Raw genomic sequence first — 24,721 nt, forward strand, 5'->3', positions numbered from 1 at the left:
AAGAAGTTCAAACCATCTCTGCTATCCTGCATCATGGGAAATGTAAGATCGTTAGCTAACAAGTTGGATGAACTTCTAGCCTTGACAAGGACTCAGCAAGAATATCGGGAATGTAGCATTATGTGTTTTACTGAGACATGGCTACATGATCATATACCTGACTCCAGCGTCTCTCTGCCGGGCTTCCTGACTGTACGAGCAGATCGAGATTTAAAGAGTAGCAGGAAAAGGAAAGGGGGTGGATTGGCAGTGCTTGTCAACAACAGATGGTGTCACCCAGGACATGTTACTGTGAAGAGTCGTATCTGCAGTCCTGACATTGAACTATTGGCAGTAAGTTTTCGTCCATATTATTTGCCAAGAGAGTTCACCAGTGTTGTTTTGGTGGCTGTTTACATTCCACCCTCAGCTGTTGCCGACACTGCATGTGATGTCATCAGTTCCGTTGTTGCTAAGATACAGACACAACACCCCAATTCTTTTGTGGCAATATCTGGTGATTTTAATCATGCCTCACTCTCTGCTACACTGCCAACTTTTCAACAGTTTGTCAGCTGCTCTACCAGAGAAAACAAGACATTGGATTTGTTTTACACAAATGTCAAGGATTCATACATTTCCAAATCAAGACCTCCCCTGGGTAAATCAGATCACAACCTTGTTTTTCTCTGTTCAGCATATAAACCCCTTGTCCAGAGACTACCTGTCACAAAAAGGACTGTTAGAAAGTGGTCACATGATGCTGAAGAAGCCTTACAGGGTTGTTTTGATGCAACCGATTGGATTTCTCTTTGTAAGCCACATGGAGAGGACATTAATGCCATGACTGAGTGTGTGACTGACTATATAAACTTCTGTGTGGACAACATCATCCCCACCAGAACAGTGAGATGCTTCCCTAATAACAAACCCTGGATCACCAGTGAGCTAAAGGAACTATTAAACAAGAAAAAAAGAGCCTTTAGGGAGCGAGACAGGGAGTTACTGAGGAGTATACAGAAGCAGCTCAAAGTCAAGATCAGAGAGAGCAAGGAGGTGTATAGAAAGAAGCTTGAGAGTAAACTGCAGAGGAACAATATCAGAGATGTGTGGTCAGGAATGAAGAAGATCACAGGCCTCAAACAGAGGGAGGATCGGATGGATGGAAGTCTGGACAGAGCAAATGAGCTGAACACATTCTTCAACAGGTTCAGTTCAGGAACAAGCTCACCATCCTCCCCTCCTGTTCCCAGCCAAAGAGACATCCCACCCTCCTCTGACCCACAGCTTTCCTGTAACATCTCCACCTCCACCTCAGTCATGGATTCTTCTGCTTCCACTAGTTTGTCATCAACCCAATCAGGAGATGCTGCTGTCCCCTTTGCCTCCCCCTCCCACTTTTCTGTTTCTAGAAGTCAGGTGAAGAGGCAGTTGGAAAGACTGAACCGGAACAAGGCTGCAGGTCCAGATGGTGTCAGCCCCCGAGTCCTGAAGGCCTGTGCAGAGCAGCTCTGTGGGATTCTGCAACACCTTTTCAACCTTAGCTTGACCCAAGAGAAGGTACCACTGTTGTGGAAGACATCCTGTCTGGTTCCGGTACCAAAGAAAACTCACCCTTCAGATATCAATGACTACAGACCTGTTGCACTGACATCCCACATCATGAAGGTCCTGGAGAGACTCCTGTTGACCCACCTGTGTAAGCAAACCAGCACATATCAGGACCCCCTGCAGTTTGCTTATCGCCATGGAGTTGGAGTTGAAGACGCTATCATACACCTGCTTCAACAAACCCACTGTCATCTGGACAAAGCAGGCAGCACTGTGAGGATCATGTTCTTTGATTTCTCCAGTGCATTTAACACAATCCAGCCTGATCTGCTTCGTCTGAAACTCCAGAAGACTCAGGTGGAGGCCTCAACAATCACCTGGATTAATGACTACCTGACAAACAGACCACAGTTTGTCAGACTGAAGAATTGTGTGTCTAACCAGGTGATCAGCAGCACAGGAGCACCACAGGGGACTGTACTCTCACCATTCCTTTTCACTCTGTACACTTCAGACTTCCAGTACAAGTCAGACTCCTGTCATCTACAGAAATATTCAGATGACTCTGCAGTTGTCGGGTGTATCAGAGATGGACAAGAAGCTGAGTACAGAGAGCTGGTGGACCGCTTTGTGGCATGGTGTGGGAACAATCATCTCATCTTGAATGTTAACAAAACAAAGGAGATGATTATAGATTTCAGGAGAAACAGGGTCAGATCAAACCCTGTTTCCATCATGGGAGAAGAAGTGGAGGTGGTTGAGGAATATAAATACCTTGGTGTTCATGTGGACAACAGACTGGACTGGAGACACAACAGTGAAGCCATCTACAAGAAAGGACAGAGCAGACTGTACTTCTTGAGGAAGCTAAGGTCCTTCAAGGTTTGCAACAAGATGTTGCAGATATTCTACAAGTCTGTTGTTGAGAGCGTCATTTCCTCTTGCGTCATCTGTTGGGGCAGCAGCATCAGAACCAGGGACCTAAAAAGACTCAACAACCTGATAAGGAAGGCTGGTTCTGTTCTGGGGACGACTGTGGAACCTCTGGAGACAATAATGCAAAGAAGGATTTTGCATAAAATCAAGAGAATTATGGACAACCCTGAACATCCTCTCCATGAGACTGTTATCAGAAAACAGAGTCTCTTCAGTCAAAGGCTTCTTCAGTTTGGATGCAAAACGGACCGCTACAGGAAATCATTCCTGCCTACAGCCATCAGCATCTATAATAACTCCTTGATTTAATTGAGCTACATCAACATTTAATTTCCCTCTGGGATAAATAAAGTATTTTTGAATTGAATTGAATTGAATTGAATAACCTCGCACAGAAGCACCTTCAACAACAGACTCATTCCACCCCTGTGTGAGACCGAACGCCAGAGGAAGTCCTTTCTGCCTGTGGCCTTCAGACTATTTAATCATCTATCTCAGGGTCAGTGGAAACACTGCGCCCTTAGGCCAAAATGTCACTTATCCAAATCACTTGTGTGTATTTTACTGAGGCTGCTAAAATTGCACATTGCACAGGTCTGTATACTGTATTGTATTTACCTTCAATTAACACCTACAAACAGTAATTTTGTTAATTTGTTAAAATCATTCAATTACAGTTGCAGAGCTTAGAAATCAGCATATTTTCATACCTTGATTTCTAAGGTACAGTGATTGTAACCTAATAGGGTACAGCTGGAACAACAAAGCATATGTACCTTCTTGGGACCATTTCCGCACCTTGATTTCTTAGCTTGTGTAACAGACATGACTTCATGCCAGTGGAAAAATAGACTAGATATCATCAAGAATTTCCATCAGTTTATAGAGTGAGATTAATAAGAATTAGGCTATCTGTAGGCATTTTTACACAGAGGCTCCCTTTTGGTTTTATTTATAGTTTTGTACTTATGAAAGTGGCAAGCATTACCATAAAGACGAGCAAAAATAGATCAAAGGTGCAAGCTTGCTGGTAAATCTCCATGTGTGCTCCATAATGATCTTAACTTCTTGCTGATTAGTCTGAAGTGCCTGTTACTAAAGCAGCCTCTTACATAAAACCTGATGTCATCAGTTTACCTGAACCGAAGATCTTGTTCCCATATCTGTCGCTGGACAAAAAAAGAAAAGAAAAGAAAAGAAAAGAAAAGAAAAGAAAAGAAAAGAAAAGAAAAGAAAAGAAAAGAAGCCACAATGAGCAGCTTTACTTGACTGCCCGTTTATAGAAAAAAAAAAACAGAAAAAGGGCTGATACATGACTGATGGCGACTGATAATGACAGTGATGAGCTTGGACAACAACATATTTGAGTTTGTCAGTAAATATGTTGTTTTATATGAGTTGCTCCATCATTGTTGATCAGTAGAAACTGTGGGGTGTGAGGTGTGTACGTCTTTTAGCTGCTGACAAAGGGGATACAGGAAAAGGTTTATCATATTATTTTAATGTTAGACATAATGTGAACCCACAGCATGAAAATCTCTGTGCTGATCATCTGTATTTTTCCCCCCTCGATTTCCCCAAAATGGGATTTGTTGGGTAACGCATATGTAATTCAGCAGTGTAAGATCTTTGAGTTGATCTGGTGAGCAGTGGAATGATTAAGTGTCCTGAAACCATTGAGAAGATCTATGCCGGCAAAGAGAGACGGAAAAAACCCCAAAACACCCCTGTTTGGGCCAGCAGTGGTACAGTCTGGCTTGATCCCAGTATTCTGAGACTACCTGAACTGTTCTAGAGCGACTTAATAGGCTGAGCGGAGGGGTGTTGTGGATCAGGGTTAGAGAGAGATTAACCAAATGAAGACCTATAAAGCCCCCGTGTAATCCACACACTGCACACAATTTGAGAGCAACAACTGCTCCACAAACAGCATCTTTACTCACACTCCCGGCGTGTTTTGGAGCCAAACAAACCACATTTAAGGCAGCAGGAGGTGCGGGGGATTTCTTAGGATTTGGATTTGAGGCAACTTTCCACGAGCAAAACATCTCACCAGGGACCTTGTCGTCCTCAACATCAGCAACAGAAAGAAGCAAAAAGGGGAAATCATGAAAAAGGGAAAGGTTTGTTTTAATCTGCTATATAGTTGCACTGTGGGTGAATAAAATCTCTATTCAGTATTGATTTAAAACCATATTAGTTCTTTCTTGAGCTTGTTTGAAATGTCGTCTCATCAAGGGGGTTCAAATGATAAAGGTATAGTCACGAGACAGGACTGTGGGCTACATGCGTCAAATCAAATACCAGCGAAGTCAAAGACGTTTCATGATTTTTGAGGATCTGCAAAAGCAACATGATTGCGTTCATCTGTGTTATCTAAGCTGGCTGTAACAAAACATTGAGGCCCTTTAATGAATTAACGAAAGCAGACTGCTCTGGAGTCAAAACACAAAACTGTAAATGTTTCTTTTGTGAAAAGGAAAACTATTTATGAATAGTAGAAGTACACACAAAGTTTAACCATTAATTATCCCACTGCTTGTCATTCTTTCCCAGCAGGTGAGCGACAACGACAACGAGCCTCCCACCTACCAGGAGGCGACAGCAGGTGAGAAACCACATACTTGAAGTTTTAAGACATTCTGTTGAATATCAGATGTACAATGAATGAAAACACCAGCTGAAAGGTGCATGTTTGGTAAAATAATAATGTTTGTGAAAGACACACTTTCTGGAGATCAACCCTTTTGCATCTCCTCCCCTTCTGCAGGCTATGGAGATATGGAAGCCCAGTTCGCCTGGGACGACAAGAACATCAGGCGGACTTTCATCAGGAAGGTACCGAAAAAAAAACCGATTAGATCAAGCAAATCACTCCAGTGCAGAGGGGTGCACACCAAAGCAACATTTCCATCGCTCTAACAGAGTGTTTGTCCACCCACAGGTTTACGCCATTCTCTTGCTTCAGCTGTCTTTGACCATCGGAATCGTTTGTCTCTTCACATTTTGGTAACCGCTGTCGTATTTCTCTACTGCTCCATCCGCCAAAGTTTGTCAACTTGGCTTCGCTGTTACTGAAGTATGTGCATCTAACCATATTTCCACTTCTTTCAGCGCTCCTGTGAGGTTTTATATTCAGACTCATCCCGGCTTGTACATGGCATCTTAGTAAGTAGGAAAACACCATAACACACATCGTCAACCCTTTTCTTTTACATGCCATATTAAGTATTCTCCCATTCTTTTAGTATGCTGTTTTTCGCCACCTACATTGCGCTGTCCTGCTGTGGAGAACTGAGGTAAACACTTGCAATTTATACGTCACAGATTATTTTTTGACAACACAGAGGAGTATGGTTACATATGAATTTGCAGAATATGATATGAAACGTGTATTTTTTCTTCCTTCCTAAACAGGAGGAAATTTCCCTGGAATGTCACACTGTTATTTCTCTTTGTAAGTATTAAATACAGCAGCCTGCACTGAACTATATTACCATCTGTGCAAAGCATACACCTAACTGTGAGTGTGCTTCTTTTGGCTTTTCCTCACAGACTGTGAGCATGGCCTTCATGATGGGATTTGTGTCAAGGTAAACACTCACCGGGGATGTGGGGACATGCTGACGAATCTATCTGTGTGGGAAACTTTCTCTAAACTGCTTTTCAAACTGGAAAAAAACTCTAACACAGGCACGTGTTTGTGCTTCCTGTAGCTTCTACAACACCAAGTCGGTGATGCTGTGTCTGGGAATCACAGCTCTGGTGTGTCTTTCCGTCACCGTCTTCAGCTTCCAGAGCCGGGTGAGACGAACTGCTTCAAAGTTCTTTCAGACACACACAAGCAGCAGAATTTCTGTTGGATGTTTTTCTCACTTCTCTGCCTCCCGTTGCAGGTCGACGTCACTTCCTGCCACGGTGTCCTGTTTTCTCTGACTATGGTCATGCTTCTGTGTGCCATCACCATGTCTATTGTGGTCCCTTTTGGATACGTAAGTTCGCCTCCATCCCTTATTCTGGAACAATCCATTCCAGCACTTCTAGGAGGTAGAATTAGCTGAAGTTAATGATGAGTTAAACAACAGTTGCAGCTTAATGCCGTAAGTGTTGCCATCTGTGTTCAGGTGTGCACCTATAACGGGGGATTAGCCTTGCAGATAATCTTACACTGTCCTGTCTCGCTCAAATTAGCATGCCGCTGTCCTCCTTGAACGTGTTTTGTAATGCTTTTCATCTCATGCTACAGGTTCCCTGGTTACATGCTATCTATGCTGTGATAGGAGCCATCCTCTTTACTCTGGTAGGAATCAGACGCTTCAACTTATCCTTAACACTATCAAGTTATGCATTTTTTAACACTAATTTACTCTCCTCCTGTTCTACATTGCCACAGTTCTTGGCTTTCGACACCCAGCTGCTTTTAGGGAACAAGCGCTACAGTCTGAGTCCAGAGGAATACATTTTTGCCACCCTCAGCCTCTACCTGGACATCATCTACCTGTTCAGCTTCCTGCTCCAGATCATGGGAGGTGGCCGCGAGTGAAGCATGCCTTCAGCCGTGATATTGGAGCTCTTGACAAACTCAACCAACTGGGAATCCCCCCCACCGACCAGCATAAGAACGCATCAGGACTTTTTGTTTTTTTGATTAGAGCAGTCCATTGGATCCTTAATTGTGTAATCCCATTTCTACAATCCTTATGTTTTCAACACAGTGCCCTCCCTCGCCTAACGATTGTATCTGTTTACGACATTCTGGCCGTCCCCACACAAATAGTATTAATAGATAAAATCAGCTTCCTTTTTACCCATCACTGGGCCAATGATTGAGATTCAGGAAATGTGCACGTTCAAGCTCAGCAGGGTTGACTTTGTTTAATAACCTGTTCTGCTAGTAATATATATATATATACCCACTTTTATATCCATTTTTAAATGCCTATCATTATAGATGACACATTCAGTGTTTTGCAAACATGTACAGTATATGTGTGAGACATTTGTGTAAAGATTTGTGTGTGTGTAACCTACATTTAGATGTTTCAAGGAACTCAAAGGGAACAAGATACAGTACTTTAATGCGATTAGAAATGTTTAAATTCAGATTGTTGGTTGATTGTGGCCTTTTTTAGGTGTGAACAAAAAGGATTTTTGAAGCTTTCTGTTCAATAAAGAGGTTTTATTCAACAAATCCAGATGTGCAATGCTAATATTCTTTTGTGTACATTTAAGTTTGAGACTCCAATTAAAGCTACTCAAGAACAACATTGCGTCTCGCTGCGTTTACAGCTGCTGCAAAAACTGGGGATTGTTTTAACAAAGACCTGCTGTTTCATTAGTATGACCTTTATTCAAACATTTAACGTGGAGGCCGTAATTTGAATTTCCCTCGGGATTAATAAAGTATCTATCTATCAATCTAATTACAGCTGAGCAAAATAAAACCTGAACTCGAAGGCACCCAAATGAGAACAATAAACATTAAGATGAGCAAAAGTTAAAAAAAAAAAAAACTTTAAAAAAATATATATATAACTACAGTTCATGGCTGGGAAATCCTGTCGTGTTATCTCTGCACATATTTTTGTTTTTGTCATTTGTGCCATGTGTGTATTTATGACTTCCTGTCCGACTTTTATTCAATTATCTTTTTATTTACCCCAATATTATCTATTCAGTGTGTGATTTAAAGTTCTCAAAGTACACACAAAAAGCTCAAAAATGTATAGAAATGATGAGCAAAAATTAAAACTATAAAAATCCTTGCCTGGAAATTACATTCTGAGGATAAGTGGATTTAGAAAAATGGACGGATGACAGGGTGGGGACTTCTGTATGTCAGCTATATAAGAAAGATGAAAAATAAACAGTTCACCCGAACATTGAAACAAGGCTTTTATTAAAAAACAAAAAAAAACAACTGACATATTCAAATTCAAAGAGAAAAACCAAGGAAGAAGTAAAATCTTATCTCAATCAATAAAAAACACAAGTTAATGACAATTTAGCAACTCTGGCACAGGAAGACAAAAGTAGCCAAGTGGCATTTGCAAAATAATCAAATATCAAAACCTCTTTCCTCTAACAAAACTGTACAAAATGAGTTATTGTATAAATAAGGAAACCATTCACAAGCAGCTAGTCAGGCGGGTCCAGTGAATTTTCACACTCACTCGGTTCATGCGCTGTGGCGCTTTTTTTTTGGGGGGGGGGCTTTTTTGAGCATCAATTGTTTCAAAGTTCCAACATGCGACATTTTCTGCAACATAACGGCAGAAATGCAACACCATAAGCGTACTAACCTTTCACCAGAGTGATTTATATAAAAACTGCTGCGGGTTGTCCACCCAGCTAGTTTGCAATGTCGCGCCAACATGGTACTACCGTGGCTCAGAAGGGACAAAACATACTGGCTCGAGTGCAGATATTTTGATAATCGTTATCAATTAATTCCATCTTTTGTTTTAAGCCTTTTCCTTCACTTTGGAAGGAGAAGGTGAAGAGGGTTACAGTTTGTGAGGCTAAATTTCGCTACACCCCACCCGAATCATCAGTGTATCATTTACTACGTGTTGAGTTACTTTTGCCGAACTTCACAGATTGCGGCGACTCGTGTCAACCAAATGAAAGAACAAGGAAACTGTGAAAATCCAGATTGGACAAAACCTGAAACCACCTGCTTGGAAATTCTGTTTTAGCAGCAAAATGATTTGAAACTATGAAACAAGCCATCAAATTGACATTGGGATGGACAGAAATTGCATTTTATTAAATCGACGTGGAATAATAAGTGCAAGGGATTCTTTCCAATTTCAAATACTTTGTACTATCTACAGAGTATACTATGATTCTTAGAATTTCTTTACCTCTAACGTAATGAAAAATGCCAGTTTGTTTCGAAACATCATTTCCTACAACATTAGCTCTGCTGTAAAAAAAACAACAACATAAAAACAAACAAAAAAAATAAATAAACACTGTCTTGTAACACGCGGTCATTTCATAGTTCCAAAATCTTGTTTTTGTATTAAAAGTGATGGCTAATACATGGAATATCATTTCTCTGGACATTTCCTTCATGATGAGGTGAATCTGAAAACTTGATAGTCACTGTGTCATCTGGACAGGTCATAAATCATACGACAAAAAAGAAAGGAAGGAAGAAAACACACAAGGAGAAACAAACAGAACGGTAAAAAGTGGAAGGAAGGAAGGAAAGGCTATTTACAAAAGCGTCTCTCGTGTCTGAAAACTCTCGTGTTTGACACCACGTGACAAAGCTGCGCTCTGTGTTCCTCCTGCACGTCAGCTGAGTCCGTCTCCATGCACTCTGCACACTGCTGGCATCTCCATTTAGGGATTGCATTTAAAGAGAAAGGACGAAAAAAAAAAGAAGGATCCCGCAGACATATTTTGAAACCGTAGTCATGATGTGGAATATCAAGTGCATGTTTATACCCCTTATTGCCATCGTTTCTCTTTCTAAATATATCAGAAGCCAAAGACAGCAGTTTTTCTGTGACAGAGAGCTAAAAAGTGGGTGGCTACAACATCTTTGGTTGCAGAAATATACACCAGAAGCACACAGCAAAAAGTCAAGTGTGGAAAAACAAAAAAGGGGGGGACTCTGTGAACTGTGAGCCTCTGGACAGATGTTATCTGCTTCTCACCGGCTTCAAACATTAACGGTTGCGGGGCAGCACGAAAAAGCGCCTCGTAAAGCCAACAAACGCGCGGGCCGCGACTGACCCGGCGGCGTCCGAGCAAGCCTGCTGCCATTTCCGTAGTATATACAAATGAAAGTCAATCCTGGGAGGAATCCGGCAGCTCACCCGGAGAAGAAACGTTAAGGCGTAGCTCGAAATTGTTTTTGCTGTATTTTAGATCACTCACAAATTCATTCAGACTTGCTGTCTCACTAAAGGCTTTAAGAATCGTCTTTAATGGCACTTCCATGGTCTAGTGAGCAGTCCTTTGTAAAAACCATTATTTCTATTATCTACATATCTACAGTTTCTGGTGTCTGTATAAATTACAAGTCTAGATATTTGGATGAACGTGGTGACATGAGCTTCACTCGACGTGCTGACCGAGATTTGAACGCACCGAGCTTGTTTGCACCGCGACGCCGATCCGAGTCTTTTGGATAAGCACCACATTAAGTCATTTGTTTTGGTTCAGCTCTCCATCCTGAAAGGCTCTCTGCGAATAGGCCAGACACAACGTCAGGAGAGACAGACGACGCAAGGCTTGGAACGGCAATTCATGTGAGAAGAAAAACATACAAAAAAGAAAACTTGATGTGCACAAGAAAACGGCATCAATCCATTCGAAGGGAAAAACAACAACTAACATCTACTCTCTGTAAAAAGCTAAACTCAAAGGCTAAAATCTAGTCTAAGACTAATTCATCAAAGGTAAGGCAAATTCGCAATTCTCAAGAGACAGACGAAAGAAAAAACAAAAGACAGCTAACTTTCTACAAACTGAAAACTCACGGATAAGAGAATCAAACTCAGGAGACAGCAGCATTGAAAAAAAGAGAAAGACTCACAGCTCCCTTTTGCATCAGACTAATTATTCTCAGGGATGTTCCAAGTCTTCTGTTTTAATTTACCTCATTGCTTCCGCTAAACTACACTTTAATTTAGTAACTGCATTGTTCTTTGTACACATAAAAATCCAACCGCTCTGTTCTAAAGCACGTTCGCTCCATCCCTACGACAGAGGATGAATTTAAGGATACCTGATGGTTTGCCACAACAAAACCGCTTAAAACCACTTCTCATAAACAGGGACGTAACGCGAGGTTACATTCTAACACACAAAAAAAAGGACGACTTTTAGCACGAACGTGTCTAATTTTGGTGTTTGTTTGTTTTTTTTAAGATGGTAAACACAGGACCAAAAGCCACCTGACCGTCAAAAAAAAAAAACTCCCCGAAGAGTCATTTTCATGAGCTCATTACTGTGTGGGGTAAAGTCCATTTCAGCCCGTTAAATAACTTCTTTTCTATAAACGCAGGCTTCGATGATTAAAAACCCGGAAAAAATAGAACTATAATTCAAATATAAATATAAATAATTGATTGTCTTTTGTTTCTCTTGTGAAAGAATGATCTAAGGTAAGAAAAGAGAAAAAAAAAAAAGCCAACGCCACTAAACTAGAAACGTGTTTTTTCGTATCATCTGTGCGTGAATAGAAATCTCGGCAGCAGTTTGGGGGGAAGAAGTAGCTTTAAAACGGTTTACCTCCCACAGTGAAGAGTGACTCCACACAAGCAGGCCAGCAAAAGTGTTTGTAAGGTTTTGGAAATCCGTACAAAGTTGTTGCTGCTGCGAATAAGAGCATCAGACAACAGAAATAAGGAAATAAAAGTTTACATATCTTACAAAAAGAAGAAGAAGAAAAAAAAAAAAGACACGTTGTGTTTCAACTCTTCCTTGAATCACTCTGAAACGTCCAGAATGCTTTGTTAAAAATAAGAATTTGTTTTATCACATGCACAAAAATAATGCTCTGTGTCTTTTCCTCCTCTTTGTAAATATTTTTTTTTTTTTTTTTTTTTTTTTTTTTTTTTACATCCTTTGTTAATGTTCCTCTCTCAGTTATCAAAATAGATCAAAACGTCTCTGGAGAAGATTCCCACCTTTGGTTGATCAACTCTTGAGGATGTGAACAGAAGAGTCCAATGAAAATAAGTGTTGTCCTTTTACTTAAAAAAAAAAGAGAAAAACACAGAAAACAGACACACACACACACACACACACACACACACGCAGTCTCGCGCACACATAGAAACAAACACACTCACAGGCACACGAATGTTCCTTTTGTCATCCATGTTCAAGTCCGGGTGCTTGGTGACGGTATGGAGCACAGATCTCTTCCAGCCGAATCCTTTTTGGTTGGACTCATTTCGTGCCCTCGGCCCCACCACGCTGGGAGCTGAAAAGAACACGTAACTCAGCGTTGATACTTTGAACCCACTCAACACATTGTACACAGTTCAGAAAACAGCGTGAGTCTGAAAATAAAAAGGTAGAATTTTCCAACATTCTTCTGTAAACATGTGGCAGTAAATCATTTCAGGGTGTTTCCATTCACAGTACACATCATTGTGTCACTATCTCACAGGCAAGCAATGAACTTTTTTCACTGAATGCGCTCTTGATTACTTCAGCATTTAGTAAAGCGCACACAGAATGCACAGTCCAGCGCACATCTTAGTTATGCAGTCAGTACTTGGTACACTGTTGCACTTACATTAAAACATGTGAACTTTCAATTCTTAGTGTCTCACGAGGCATAATCAACCTGCCAGAGTGAAGCAACTCGAGTAAAGGTATATTATCAAATGCACACGTTATACAAATGTAACGAACCAGTATGTTTAAACGCATGTTGTAAGTGACTGTCGGGGGTTGGGCTCAGCACTACGATATGAAACCATCCGATTTACATTTCTGAAATGAAACCACAGGATGTAAACACTGATAAGCAGTTTGCATTATTGGGCCCCAGATACGTGGGTTCATCAAAAGACAGCACAACTCATACGCATAACTTCTTTACAAATGAGTCTAAAGCCCCTGACCAAAGCCAGCCAAAACATTCATAATCAATCCACATTTATAAAACGCACACCTTTTACTTGGAATGTCACAGCCAGGCTTATTTAGCTTGTTTGAAAGAGACAAACGGCTATAAAGTGGTCGCCCAACAAACGGTTTGATCCCCCGCGTCCTCGCTACACATGTTGCAGTGTCCTTGGGCGAGACGCTGAACTCCACATCGCCCCTGAATCTTTCCTCACTTGCAAGTCGCTTCGGATAAAAACATCTGCTAAATGAATGAATGTGACGCAAGGCCGGGTACATCCGAAGAGTCTGCGTTCCACCAGGACTGCAGACATGCAAGCGGCTCTATTCATATTATCTTTTGCTGCGCCGAAGCCTCCCACATATGGGCATGTAATCGGTCTACGGTACACTGGAGAAGTCTGGATAAAGTTTTTCCTAAAAACAAGCATCCATGAAGTTCTTTTGCTTCTTATCCTCTGAGTCTTTTTTTTTCTTCTCCTAAATAAAGACTGGTCCAGGCGTACTTGATGTGCACAAGTCTCGTGCATGAGTGGATACAGAAACTGTAAATGGTCTTTAAACGTAAATCTGCAGTGCAGTGAATGTAAAAATTCAATCAGGAGTCCAAACACTGCTGTTTAGGTCCATCAGTAACAAGTTTCTGTATTTTACAGACGTCTATGGTGACACATATGGAACAGTACATGTGTGTTTTATCCATCACAAGCATACGTCAACAGCGATGATGTAGTTATTTTCAGACATGAATTTCTTTCATCAATCTGATGGTTACTGGAAAGGTCAGCGTCATGTCCGTTATCTGTGACCTTTTCAGACACTTCAATGCTTTAGGTTCATTTTCGGATTCATTCAGACATAACCACAACACCAATAGAAAGACCCACGGGCATATACACAATATTCCCCATTCTGGTGGACGGGACAGTACGTGGTATGTTGGAGGTTTCTTTCTACTAAAAAGTCCCGTTTCCCTGTCACGTTCTAATCATCCTGACAAGTGTGCGGCAGTTGTACAAAACAAAGTGGACCTGACCAGTTAAATATGTAGTTTTTCTATGTATTTCAAGCTTAAACAGGTTTTTTTTTAAAGCAATAGCTCCACCTTCATGACAAGTAGTGTTAGTTTGGTCAATTCATTATTGTGTCACTTCTCACGTCGTCATCCTTAATTTTACCCGTCAGACACTTTAGAAAACGTTTCCTGTGTAACTGTCATGTGTGGGACAGTGCAGAGAAAACTTCACTGTCCTACCTTAGCTTCACTTGGTGTGTTGGTATGAGTAGTTTGTGTGTTCTGCAGGAGTCTCCATGGTGACCTGTTGCTGTTGACCACCATTCTCCTGAGGGGAGAAAAAAAAAGACACGAGAAGGGTCTTAATAAACCGTGTGTCCGTTAATCTGGTTTTAGGCAAACAGAGAACGACAGAGTATTCCAGCTGAACTCGCCACCGATCACATGTTGTTTTGTGGACGAACAAAGAATAAATTCTGCCTTTGAAAATAGATCCTGCTGACTCCCGGAAATCGTCTTTATAAAGGCTGTGCTTTACACGTACCATCTACCATCTGTCCTCATCTGCTCCGGTTTCACATCTGATTCAATCCTATCCATCTAACACCTACTTTATTATTCCGTTTCATCCTGTTCATAACCCGGCCCATTTCTCTTTAACTGTGCTTCTCATCCCACAGGCTACAACCGTCATCACAGAGCTCCAACATTCAATAAATGACTCAAGACTCCCTGCAGGTTGATTCTTTAACAGTCACCTTCTTCACACAGTTTTTGTTGCATTACTTATTCCTATACGTGTTTAAACGATACATCTATGTCACAGATTCACACACATGCAAGCAGCTTCATACCTCTACTGGGACACTGGAAGGAGGCACTGGGGTGTACTGGGGGATGTAGGTCCCCTGCATAGTAGTGTTGGCCGGAATATACTGCAGGGAAAGCAGGGAGGAAAACGTCCGTGAGCCTGACAATTTCAAGGCCATTTTCTGACTAATGCACTGTGTGACTGCGGTTGTATGTTTGCAAGTGTGTGTGTGAGTGGGACTGACTGTGCCTGTGCTGCCCATGGTCAGGTGGCTTAATTGCTGTGTGAGAGGTCCCATCATGGAAGTGGGCTGGATGGACATGGCGTGATCCATTGTTGGGGTAAGAACTGTACCCTGTGAGTGCAAAGAAACGCACACATAAATGAGAGACTGTTAGTCACTCAGTGGGTCTACATGATGAGATTAATTCGATTATAGCTGTAGTCGGGTTATGCTCCTTATTTGAGCAAGGGTAATTATCCTTGGATATATGGCGGTGAATGAATCAAATCATTGGCAGAAAGCATGTCATACGATAGGTGGCGCTGTACCCATTTCAACTATTGCTAATAGAGCCACTTCCGGCTACTCGGGCTAATTTCAGAGCTACTTTGACTTGGCTTTCAATCTGTTTTAACCTAGTTTGTTGTGGTTGAATGGATTTCATATATAAGCAGGTGGGGGCAGGAGATGGTGTTGGGGTGATACTCACAGCTGGCTGCATGAGGTATGACTGATGGTGCATCCAGGATGGGCTGTGTACCTGTGGACCAAGGACAACATTTATATTCCGTTTCATCTGTTGTGTTCCCCTCTTAGCCCTAAATATGTAAATTTGTGGAGAAAGGTAACAAGAAGAGGCAGAACCAGCTCTGTGAACTGACAAATTGTAGATGTACTGAGGGGAACAGCACAGAATAGCAACAAAAAAACATATTCACATAAGTAAAGATTTAAAAAATTAAAAAAAACATTGAATTATTGTCATTTGGACACTGTAAAATGTCCCACCTGGTAGGATGAGACAGGAGAATGCATGTAGGGCGAGAGGGAAGTCTGAGCAATCATTCTGTTTGGAGCGAGACTGTAAGGTGAGGGGTAGAAGCTGCCAAACAGAGCAAAGTGAGAAGAAATCATAAAAGACAACCAGCGAAGTAAGCAGTATTTCAGTGCTGCCCAGCAGAGGGCAACCTTTCACCAGAGTTAGCAATTTCTGTTTATCTTCCTGTTGGGCTGGGGCTGTTTTCAGTCAGTCTGTGCATACCACTCACTCACCCATTTTGTAAGGCTGCGGGGTCATATGCAAGCGTCATTCCTCCCTGGGAAAACAATACACAGGATTCAGAACCAGTGAGATCATGCAAACGCTAGTGCAGTGCAATATGTACTTAAACAGCCAGCTCGGACAGAGTGAGAATGATCAAAAGCTAAACTTTTGGAAAACTTCTTGCTTTAATTACTCAGGCGATTTATAAAAGAGGGAAACTGCGTGCACTGTAAGATCGATAAGTCAAAACTGGCCATGTTACCGTATCTCCATCTCGAGCCCAAGGCCTCCCATTTTGGAGGTACTTCCCCTGACTCTGCCTCTTCTTCTGACCCCCGTCTGCAAACTTACATAATAAGGGCTCTGTGGGCGCTGAGAAAGCAACAGATCAAACAAGAGAGTGAATTCATTGATCACAGCAGGGGGCAAAAACCCTCCCCTTTGGCACAAACGACAACAACGTCAGGTTTCTATAACACAAAACAAACAGTCCACGCACCAGGCACTCCTGGTGGAGTCTTGATGAACTTTCCATTGAAATGCTGAATTATGGCCTCGCATTTCTCTGTGGACTCCATTCTGAAATACAGTCAAAGTTTAATCTAATGCCTCTTGTGGAGTCCTGCGTGCATTACCGCTAAACTACACAACACAATTTCAACCGTGGCAGAAAACATCCTCCAATCATCACAGAGCAGCATTTAGCGCGGTCTGACCTGGCGAATCCAACACCGCGGCTGGTCCCGTTGGCATCTCGGAGGATGCGCGTAGAAATGACCTGGCCAAAGGACTTCAGCATGCTCTCCAGCTCCTGCTCATCCATAGACACCGGCAGGTTGGAGATGTAGAGGTTGGTGGGGTCCTGCTCCTGTTGCTGGTCAGAGGGAGGAAGGCAAATCGATTCTCACACACGCGCAAATATTTTTATGGTATGTAAGAGATGTGCGACTGAGATTGCTTTGGTGCAGAGTGTCTCAGACGAGGATATCTAATCATATAAGCCCCAAAGTGCTTTAGTTTCAATGCAACATCTATTTTTGCACACTTTCAAACAACACAAAGGAATATCTTTGTTACGTTAAATTTCTTTCCCCGTGCGGCAGAAATATCAGTCCCGACAGCAGTAAGATGCGTCATCCCATCAACATCTGCTGCTGCTCTTGATGCACCAATGTTTTATCTGTGCACAATGTCAGGCACCGTTTTCTAACCAGTTTGGATCAAATGCTTTTATGCAGCTGTTATCTGATCAATAAGCTAGAAACCGGAGTAATTCCTCACCAATATCTTCCACTTTGAGCCACTGCCTCATCCACATGAACACTAAACACCCTATCAGTTGCAAATGCTACTTTGTTTGCAATGCAGAAGTCACACTTCTCCATACAATTTGGTCTAATCGGGAAATCTCGAAGGATGCAAGTAAACTAAGAGTGAGGATTGTTCTGAGGCATATTTTGTGGCCATAGCTAGAAAGTGAAACCTTGTGTGACTTTGCAGAAGCACACAGGAAGCCAGGCATGAAGTTTAAGAGTTCACAGAGCAACAGGAGCCTGGCAACCAAGAGAAAAGAGGCTGGACTAGAGAGAAGCGAAGGGAAAACAGTGAATGAAGGAGGAGGACAGAGTGAAGGGAGGGTGAGAGAAATTAGCAACTTGAAAAGGCTGATATTTTGTGCAGAAGCAGGCAACTAACAGGATGAGACGTAGCCAATGTTGGGAGTAATTTTGGCTGATTAAAAAGGAGGATGACAGACAAGAGCACAACAGGAAAGGAAGATGGATGAGTGTTTACTGCTTGACAGGCTCCTGCCTTTCATCAAAGTATAATCTATTTCAATCATTCACCACTCTGTCATTTCTCCAGTGTCTACTTCTGGAGAGCGTTTTTCACTGTGCCATAACAAAACTGCCAGATATTAGGGAAATATGTCGAGTTACAATAGTTCCAACATGACTGATCCAAGCAACAAAGAGGAGAGGACATGCAGCATCCATACATCCGTGCAGGGCAAAGTTGACAGGAGAGTTGAAATAACAGTAAAGAATTCCCGACAGACGTTAAAGTGTGCCAAGAGCTTTCGTAAATGATGATTTATTGCTTCTGTTCTCAATCATGAGCCACCTAGAGAGGAGATAACCTATTTTCTGATATCGTAGGCATTATGGGTAGCATGTCCATTATATAACACAGTGGCATACGGAGGGAGTTTAGAGCTCAGATGAAACGAAACGATAAAGGGACAGGCAGAACATTTTTTTTCTCCACTGCTCTCTGCTCGTCCAAACAGCGTCCATGCCAAATCCACGACATATTCAGAAGCAAAATATTGTACCCAGCCTCGGCTCATGAATGGGATTTGCTGAGGTATCTGTGTGCCATTCATTTTCTTTTCTTTTTTGCGCCAGGCCCTCTGTGAGCCATGTCTGTCTGTTAAGGTGTGTCTCTGTGTTGACAGATTTGCCAGCTTGTGTGCCGAGTAGTGCATGTGAGCTGACGTCTGAGTTGGAGCAGGGAGGTAAGAAGGGATCTATTTTTACCTCTACCATTGTTCTCCTGCTCCTACGCATGCAGCTCCTCTGGGCTCGCAGCCTGGGGGTCAGGGTGGCCCGTTCAGGGACCGAGCACTCTCTGAGGACAGCCAGGCGTGGCACAACGTGTTTGTGAACAACACTCTGCAGGTGCAACTGCTCTTGATATTGATAATAATTGGACGTTAGACTATTGCTCGTTTTTTCTGACCCGAAGTGACCCAGTGGGTCTTAGCAGCTGTGTATATTTAGGTTTATATAGTGGTTATCAACACCTCTGACTGAGCACATGCTGTCTGGGTGAGTCAAGTTTTGGTGTCAAGTTGCTCTTGTCGAGTGTTAAGAGACGCAGGATTGTGTGGCACTCTCACAGAGGAGATGCAGTGAACTTAGACTCTAGGTTTAGTTGCACCGGACTGGTTGAGGTCACCTGGCTGCATGTATCTTTTACAGTTTTCCAGAGCAGAGCTGAGGGAGACCCTCGTCTTACATTGCAGCTGGTATGTTTGGGTGCAGGACAGGGGGAGGGGGGCAGGGATGCTTTGGCGGGGTGTATTAAGTGGTAGTGTCAGTCCCAGGCCTGGGCCCAGACGACGGACAATGCCAGTTCTTTGTGCATGTCGCATTGACAGTGGGTGTAGTGGCACCCTCCCCTGGGTTACCCTCAAAGAGGAGCCTGAGAGCCAGAGGGATCAGCTTAATGGGCCGACAAGAGTTGCTTTGACTGCAGACACTCTGACAAAGAGCTGAGAACAAGCGCTAAAACTGGAGCAGGTTAGAAACACACACAGGATGTGAAGGAAAGAAATGAAAAGGCAGTGAGGAGGGCGTGAAGCTACATGACACAAAATCAGGATGAAGGACAGGCAGAAAGGGCTGACAGAGAGGATGAACAGCTAAAAACAACAATACTACCGCTGCTCATAGCAAGCCTAAAATGAGTCTGGCTTATGACAGTGTTCTCTTACATTTCTTCCAACAAACAAGAGTTCATTGTGTATGCTTGCCAACAAGGTAACAGTTTACCTTTGACATAGTAGAGTGGATGCTTGTGTATGTGATTAGAAAGGGATTGTAACTCTGAAAGGTCCAAGATGAGCAGAGGGTTTTTTGGGATCAATGGGGTGACAGGGTGAAATGGGTTCTTTATGTCTGATTTAAAAGTAAGAAGTAAGAAGAGTGGCAGCTGGATGGAACCGATAAAGAGTTGGTTGATTCTTACTTTGGCCATCTGAGCCTGGACACCGGTGGATTTCAGAGCTGTAACAGCTTTCTGTGCTGCTGCTGGACTGTCAAAGTCCACAAAGCCATATCCTGTCAAAACAGAGAAATCAGCGCTAAAAATTTCATGATGTAGCTACATAACAACACCAACCATTTCTGTTCTTTTAAAATGAACTGAAAGCCATGTGTCAGGATAAAAGCTGGAAGCAGGTGGAAGTATTACTGTACATGTTCAACAGCAAGATATTACAATTCAGAAAACAATATTACGAAGTAAAAGCAATAAGGAAGAACAACTATGACAACTCCCCGATTTGAAAATTGAAGAAAACAAACAAAAAAAAACGAGTAAATAAGAAAAACCCATTTTTATTCACCTTTACATTTGTTGGTGGTTTTATCCAGGATGGCCTTGGTCGACACGATTTTGCCATACCTTTAGGGACACAGAACAATGCAGAGGGGGAGAAAAAAAAAGGATCAATTACAGCCGAGGTGACTGTGGGGCAAAGAGAGGAATCTGCTCCGACCACATGCATACTGACATATCCACTTTCCTCAGGATGCCTGACTACAGGTGTTAACATGAACACATACTTCCTTCCTGTAAGCAATTTTGCCTCTTTAATGTGATTTAAAGAGCCACAGAAAAAAAAAACCTTGTCTGCCTCCACCCGTCTGTCTTTGTCCGTCTGTGGAGGCTGTACAGTAAATCTGTTTCACTAGGTTGTTATTGACAGACAGGAGACAGCACCTCAGGGCCCAAAACAATTTGTTCCCAGTCTGTCTTTTCCAGACACACACAGAAAAAAAAAAACACACACTTACACCCTTCATCTAAATACAGCTCTGCTCTCTAGTATTTTTAGCTTAAACAATGTCGATGCACATCCAGACACCGTCTTTCAAGGGATCTTACTCTGTGCTTGATCCACCCAACAAGAGCAACATACCCTACTGAGTTTGCAGCTCATTTCAGACTGCGGCTGTCAAAAGAAACACAAAACAAAGGGGCAATCTGTCAAAGAGCAGAATCCATAAGTGCATTAATACAGAATCCTAAATACTCATAGTTTGAAGACTACCTTAAAAGAAGTAAAGGAAAGGTGTTATACAAGATGCGTCTACCGATGAAATGTGGTGTTGTAAGACGGTGCATCAGAGCAACAGAATAATAGACCTGCCCTTGTCTGATGAATTCAGCCAGTGAGGGAGGCTGGTGTTCCTGTTTGGTCGACATGGCGTCTAAGCGGAATGCACACTGTAACCTGATGCTTCGCCCCTCCAGTTTGCCTTCCTTCCCACCACATCCCTCTCCCTCTCTCCGTTTTTCCACCCTCACATTACAAGCGCACCGCTGGGTCCTACGCTCCCGCCTCATTAGTGGACAGAGGACATTTAAACAGGATGACTCAGACCCAACCAGACGCCTGCAACGGAGACCTGTTCCCGAAGACGCCCGACTTTAAAGTTTGGTTCTTGTGACACTCTTGCTCAAGTGTACACAACTCGCATCCCACATCCCGGCCCTGCGTGTTTATGTCTACCCCAACCCTACACACGACTCATTTTAGTCATGTAGCATAGAAGCTTACAGCATATAGACAAATACTCATTTCCTCACTGCATTTCCAAAATGTTATGTTTATCCTTTCTCACAGTCATCCAACAGCTGCAAAGCAGAGATGAATATATACAGTGTACACAAGCGCCATATAGTCTAACAGATATTCCCTCAGCAAAAATGTGACACAATTTCCCAGTCAGTCACTGAAGTCAGTGACTTCACGCTGGGTTTTTGGTTGAATACACACTGAAGAAAGTGTACAGAGATTTGGAATGAAAAGAGCTGGAAAAGGATAACTGAAAAAGGGAGTTTCCGGTTTTATTTCGTCCTGCACATAATGATTTAGGCATATACATAAAAAAAAAAAAAAAGAAGTTTGGTGTGCAGATTATTGAAAAGTTGGAATTTAACTGCACTGTGAGTGAAATGAACGAAGTGAGATTTCTAACTTTGTCTTAAACGCCTGTAAAGGGAGCGAGATGCCTTATGCGAGAAGCACTTGTTTTTGTTTCTCCTAGAAATGGTTTGTCACCGATTCACTTAGAAAAATAATTGGAGTTCCTATATTTTGACTTATTGAGCCACATCATATACATCTGACACCTGGCTCTTATTTACCTGGATTCAAGCTGATGCCTTCAGACCGAACACCCTACTAAAGACTTAAAAGACACCCCTAACCCATATATGGCCATTTGAAATTCTTCTCAGCAGCCACTTTTTCCCCCCAATCATTTAGGTTTCCACCTGAACAATAGCCCCTTCGACTCACTTCTAAAGCTGAAGTCCTCTCTCCTCTCCAGCACAGTGACTTCTCTGCAAATCTTCTGCATTTACACTGAAGTTCTTGTTTCCCAAACCAACCACAGATTGCGGACCAGCCTTGATTTTTAGCTCTGACAGTTACCGAGTGCGGTCAAAAGCCATGTAAATTCCCTCGGTGCAACCAGTATTTACAAGGACCTTCTAAATAAAGGCTGGAATGGTAACAGTGGGGACTAAAACATGGAAATTAAAGAGGGAGGGTCTGCCGTGTAAGAAGCACGATCAAGCCAGGGTGTATCAGAAGGGGTCTGACTTCTTCACAGAGGCGTGTTGTTGCTGAGAATGAACCGTGACTAATGTTCACGAATCACCTCTGTGACGTACAGCGTAGCCCTGACCTGCAGCTGACAAAACCAGTTTGGGTGCTTTATAACTGGCTTTATCTGCATGTGTGTCTGTGCTTGTAAGGCCATGTGTACAGGTTAGGCTGTTGACAACCGTTTTTATCTTTAAGTCTTCATCACAAGCCTCTGAGTATGATCCGACTCTCCCTCTGTGTACCTCTAAAGCCTGATTTATAGTCGGTGACGCAAGACGCAACGCAAGACGCAACGCAAGTCCTTGCGTGCTTGCGTGTGTCACCTCAATTTTCTAAACTTCACGCAAGACGCAAGCGCAAGCCACTGGCTGTGTTCGAAACCGCCTACTACTTGAAAACGGCATACTCATCGATCAGACAGTATGCAGAGCGTTTACACACAGTGCACTTCACTCCTCCCCAAGCCGAAATCAGCCGGCCTGAAAAGCTGATTTCCCTTAAGCTATAAACTCTGTAAATATATAACTTTAGCAACATTTGAAACATTTTCAGGCGAGAAAGTAGTCGTTTAGACCCCCAAGGTGTTGAAAATCTGACAAAATACCAGCTATTTACAAGAAGAAGAAGAAGAAGAAGCATGGATCCAGTCGAAGAGAGACTTGCCGAAGAGGTCCTGGCGGTGAATTTCCTTTCATCGTAGTAGGCTTGTCATTGAAAAAACCCGCTGCTCCACCTACTGTCCTGGCGGTGAATCGCCACGCAGCACACGCAACCGCCGACAAAGCAAAATGAAGCATAAACGTCTCGAGCCATTAACACAAGCGCAAGACCCAAGCGCAAGGGCAGTTAAAAGAAGTATAACTCAGCCTTAAGTCTCGATCATTTTGCAGGCAATTCCTTGTTTTCTGTATCCTCTGCTGGATAAACAACACTGGAAGTGAACTTGAAAGCAACTGGGAATGGCCTCAAACTATTCAATTTCACGTGTCCAACACATGAAAAGCGTCGCTCTGGAGAGCACAGATGTTTTCCGTTCACTACACATTTCTGTGCGACTCTTTCACTCATTTAGCATCAAAGTTAAAAAACTTTTTCCAGTTAGTGTGGACTTCAATGAACAATCAGCCACAGTCAGAGTGCAATCTTGTGAATCTTAAACGACATGTGAACAACACGAAGCACACCATATAGCTGTAACGTACTGAGAGTTAAAAACAGTGAAACCTGATACAACCACTTCTCTCATTCAGAAAAACATCCAGAAAATAGCTTTAAATAAAAAAAATAAAGCTCCAGTCCATCTTTGGGTCATTTTCTTGTGAAAGTAATATTCTATTAAAATGTTCTAATTTCTGAGATAGTGTTTATTAGAAGAGCACAGTAGATCTGCGTGAAGCATTGTCTTCTTCACCATCATTACTTAACATTTTGGAAAGTATACATAGTGTCACTGCAAGGCTAACTTAGACCAGCATAAAGATGAAAGCAGCTTAGTAGCTAGCGTGACAGTGCTCAAAATTTAAAGTACCAGCACCCCAGAGTCACTTTATAACTAGTTTACAAATGTGTACATGTAGAATAAAATGTTTTTTTTTTAAATGACAGTGTCACTGTTGCCTGATTCAGATGCTGAATGGTTGTTTTCTGAATAGTTACATCGAGTCTTCGTTTCCACTTTTGTTTCTGTATCTGCTGAGGTCTAACTTAGCAAACACAGAAAACTGAGCATGGAGCTGCATTTGATCTAAATGGAATCAGGCCAGATTTTTCCCTCTTCCAGCGATCAGGCGTTGCAAAGCTAACGTGTTTTGGCTTCAGGATTGTACGTCTTTGACTGATTTGAGAGTGGCGTTGATCTTCTCATCGAACCCTCTACAAGACGGTGAATGAACGGGTTGTCGAGTAATTCCTTTAAAAATGAAAGTCAAGACCTGGAAATTACATTGTTGCTTCCAACCTTATAATCGCTCTTCTTGACAGTACATATAGTAAGCATAGTATAGAGTGTCTGGGTCTGAAAAGCGTAGCTAATAAAGATACTACACTAGTTCTTTCTAGTGACCAGTAGAGTGTGACTCCTGTGGTTGCAAAAATAAGTGTGACTACATCGAAGTCTTTGAGAAATTGTCGTCGCCTGTTGTATGTCACTGCTC

General features: G+C 42.3%; 2 protein-coding genes across 2 annotated transcripts in view; one reads left to right on the top strand and one right to left on the bottom strand.

The window, feature by feature from the left end:
• The first annotated feature begins 4,574 nt into the window (after positions 1-4,574).
• Positions 4,575-7,105, top strand: faim2b (Fas apoptotic inhibitory molecule 2b). The gene is made up of 12 exons (XM_075462101.1): positions 4,575-4,589; positions 5,023-5,074; positions 5,237-5,304; positions 5,411-5,475; positions 5,581-5,634; positions 5,715-5,765; positions 5,884-5,923; positions 6,022-6,059; positions 6,183-6,270; positions 6,363-6,458; positions 6,713-6,766; positions 6,860-7,105. Exons 1-12 carry the CDS (start codon positions 4,575-4,577, stop codon positions 7,007-7,009), a joined length of 771 nt encoding a protein of 256 aa, XP_075318216.1. The 3' UTR covers positions 7,010-7,105.
• Positions 7,106-8,348: 1,243 nt separating this feature from the next.
• Positions 8,349-24,721, bottom strand: part of LOC142377084 (RNA-binding motif, single-stranded-interacting protein 2-like) — a 29,864-nt gene continuing 13,491 nt past the window's right edge. Inside the window, exons 3-14 of the mRNA XM_075460846.1 lie at positions 20,295-20,353; positions 19,916-20,007; positions 16,879-17,036; positions 16,662-16,741; positions 16,425-16,534; positions 16,171-16,214; positions 15,907-16,000; positions 15,608-15,658; positions 15,139-15,249; positions 14,938-15,018; positions 14,324-14,411; positions 8,349-12,415 (exon numbers count right to left, since the gene is read on the bottom strand). Coding sequence (XP_075316961.1) covers positions 14,331-14,411; positions 14,938-15,018; positions 15,139-15,249; positions 15,608-15,658; positions 15,907-16,000; positions 16,171-16,214; positions 16,425-16,534; positions 16,662-16,741; positions 16,879-17,036; positions 19,916-20,007; positions 20,295-20,353 — 961 coding nt within the window. The 3' untranslated portion in view covers positions 8,349-12,415; positions 14,324-14,330. The remainder of the gene's footprint in view (positions 12,416-14,323; positions 14,412-14,937; positions 15,019-15,138; positions 15,250-15,607; positions 15,659-15,906; positions 16,001-16,170; positions 16,215-16,424; positions 16,535-16,661; positions 16,742-16,878; positions 17,037-19,915; positions 20,008-20,294; positions 20,354-24,721) is intronic.

This window comes from Odontesthes bonariensis, chromosome 3 (assembly GCF_027942865.1).
Source record: "Odontesthes bonariensis isolate fOdoBon6 chromosome 3, fOdoBon6.hap1, whole genome shotgun sequence".
Taxonomy (NCBI): Eukaryota; Metazoa; Chordata; class Actinopteri; order Atheriniformes; family Atherinopsidae; genus Odontesthes; species Odontesthes bonariensis.